This window comes from Sus scrofa, unplaced genomic scaffold, assembly GCF_000003025.6.
Source record: "Sus scrofa isolate TJ Tabasco breed Duroc unplaced genomic scaffold, Sscrofa11.1 Contig1966, whole genome shotgun sequence".
In the NCBI taxonomy this organism is placed as follows: domain Eukaryota; kingdom Metazoa; phylum Chordata; class Mammalia; order Artiodactyla; family Suidae; genus Sus; species Sus scrofa.
The window spans coordinates 33,720-36,736 of record NW_018084993.1 but is presented as its reverse complement, the minus strand read 5'-3'; the positions used below and the strand labels follow the sequence as shown (position 1 = coordinate 36,736).

The 3,017-nt window shown below is 35.1% G+C and overlaps 1 protein-coding gene across 1 annotated transcript; it reads left to right on the top strand.

The window, feature by feature from the left end:
* The first annotated feature begins 1,550 nt into the window (after positions 1-1,550).
* Positions 1,551-2,612, top strand: LOC100156978 (olfactory receptor 4K2). The gene is given in 3 exon segments (XM_021081685.1): positions 1,551-1,818; positions 1,821-2,171; positions 2,174-2,612. Coding segments are annotated over 3 exon segments (948 nt in total). The 3' UTR covers positions 2,503-2,612.
* Positions 2,613-3,017: the final 405 nt, after the last annotated feature.

Below are 3,017 nucleotides of genomic sequence, written 5' to 3'. Positions count from 1 at the left end.
ACTTTCTGGATTAAGTAAGCATATTATAAATTTACCTAAAATTCAGTTCACTCATGATCTCTGAGAATGGTTGAACACTTGATTTATTTGGCTGTATTTTTTACCAATTGTTTTATTTATGAGTGTTCATATCACAAAGAAATTATAAATTACTTGACGTAGAATGGAGTTTCCTGGATTTTATTCTCCACTGTCTCTAGAACAGGATTAGATAGTTAAGACTGCTTATTAGTGTTGGTTGACTTGATATCTCCTGCTACCTCTTAAATGATGTCTTTCCCAACTTCCATTCCCTGAATCTCTCAGATCCAGGTAAAAACAAACATTGTAAATTCCCATAAGACTCTAGATATATCTTCCTGTTATGAACCAAATAATACCATCTTTGTTGTTTAATAGATCCCATTGCGATATAATTTCTTGGTCAATTCCCAAGTTCCTACAACATCCATTTTTATCTACAACTGCTAAATCACTGATAGTTCAACAAGGTCATTTATTTATACTTAAAATTACCTCTTATACATTCTCTGTCACAACCTTTTTAATACTCTGAAGAGTCTAAAGCCCCGATTCTGCTTAGATCTGGTAAGCAAAGGTGTTTTTGCTCTCTGCCTTTCCTTCTACCATCTTCTAACCCCTACTCCATGGAGCTGAGGTCAATAAATAGTTTGCATATGTTGGCCTATATAAAAGGAGAATTCAAACAAGAGTTGAATTCAAACAATGAGATTGATCTTTGAGCTCTTTCCCATATAAATGATGTGATAAATTCTTTAGGAGACAAGGTAAAACTTTAAGTCATTGAATTACAAATATTTGCAGGAGCAAACTCCTATTTAAAAAAGCAATTGAGAGAAAAGAAGTTAAATGCCCTTCCTTGGGCTGTATGGCTATATTGTAGTATATTTATTCCACTGGGTAAATATTAGCAATACTAATTTTCTCTGTGTTTCTGACGGGTCTAAATCTGTGAATATGTTAACAATTATCTGGAATTTACAAGAGTACTGCAACTGTTCACTGAAGTCTCTATGATGTTGCTTAAGAGCTCATGTCCATATATGTGATATAATTTTTACATGTTCTTTCAGTAAGGATAACCTTATGGATGAATTCTAAATGACTAAACCTGTGTGTATGTGGTGTGTGTGCATGTGTGTTTGTGTTTAACATATTGTTAGCCCAGAATAAGTTCCATTTAATGTGAGCTACCACCTTTAAAGTTATACAAATAAATGAATGGACAAATATGTAGAAAAGTAGATCTGTTAAGGATGATATAATCTCGTTTGGATGGCTCATTGGCATTAGAAAGTAAAGAGTTATGTTCTTTATGACTTAAGTGATATTTCACTGTGATTCCTAATACCCTATCTTTCAAACCAATATATCAAATAAGGATGAAAGTAATATTAAAGATAAGTTTTTATAGAGGAAAAAAGTCTGTGAAAGTGGATTCTTGGAAATAGAGCTTTTGCTTCAATGGAATCATACTTTCCCTTGATTTGTTTTCTTTGGTAACAGGTTTTCACCTATCAGTCAGGACAATGGATGTGGCCAACAAGTCTACAGTTTGTGAATTTGTTTTGCTAGGACTCTCTAATTCCTGGAAACTACAGATGTTTTTCTTCGTGGTGTTTTCAGTGTTTTATGTGGCTACAATGGTGGGTAATAGCCTCATAGTCATCACAGTTATAGCTGACTCTCACCTACACTCTCCTATGTATTTCCTGCTTGCGAACCTTTCTGTCATTGATATGTCTCTTGCTTCATTTGCTACCCCTAAAATGATTACAGACTACCTCACTGGACACAGAACATCTCCTTTGATGGCTGCATCACCCAGATATTTTTTCTACACCTTTTTACCGGTACTGAGATTATTTTGCTTATGGCTATGTCTTTTGATCGGTATATTGCAATATGTAAGCCTCTCCGCTATGCTTCAATCATAAGTCCCCAGGTGTGTGTTGCTCTTGCCATGGTTTCCTGGGTTGTAGGGATCATGCATTCAATGAGCCAGGTTATATTTGCTCTCACGTTACCATTCTGTGGTCCTAATGAAGTAGATAGCTTTTTCTGTGACCTTCCTGTGGTGTTCCAGCTGGCATGTGTGGATACTTATGTACTGGGCCTCTTTATGATCTCAACTAGTGGCATAATTGCTTGTCCTGCTTTATTCTTTTATTTAATTCTTATGCGATTGTCCTGGTTACTATCAAGAAACATTCTTCAAAAGGATCATCTAAGATCCTTTCTACTTGCACAGCTCATTTCATTGTTGTTTTCATGTTCTTTGGGCCCTGCATCTTCATCTACATGTGGCCACTAAGCAGTTTTCTGATAGACAAGGTCCTGTCTGTGTTTTATACCATCTTTACTCCCATTCTAAACCCAGTAACCTATACTTTGAGAAATCAGGAAGTGAAGACAGCTATGAGGAAACTGAAGAATAAGCTTCTGAATTCTAACAAGACAATGCCTTTGCATTATTTTTAGTTTTAACTTCTAGTTTTACTCCTGGGCATTAAAGTGTCACAATGTTTGTATACACAGCCTGTGTTAAGCTCTTATTTCTGTGGTTCCTAATTGCAATTGTCAAAATATGTGAGAGCACAAGATAAATTCATGTTAAAACTATTCTCATACATATATTTTAAATTTTAGAAAAGCAAGTTGACAGAAGGAGTTTCACCAAAAATAAAGAATATCTATAAAAATGCCAAGATTGATTGTCTCAGGAGATTCAATACTAACATTCTATTTATTGGAAAAGAGGAAAAGAAAATAAGAAGAGAAAGTAGATATCAAAAAGAACTAGGGGATTCTCACGTGGTGCAGTGTTGTCACTGCAGCGGCTTGGGTCATGACTGTGGTATGAGTTCAGTCCTTAGCCTGGGGATTTCCACATTTCCATTATTTTGGTGAGGACAAAAAAAAAAAAAAAAAAAAAGAAGAACTAGGAAATAATGACACTATGTACAACTAACAACTGAGTTACTCAGAGAATTGTC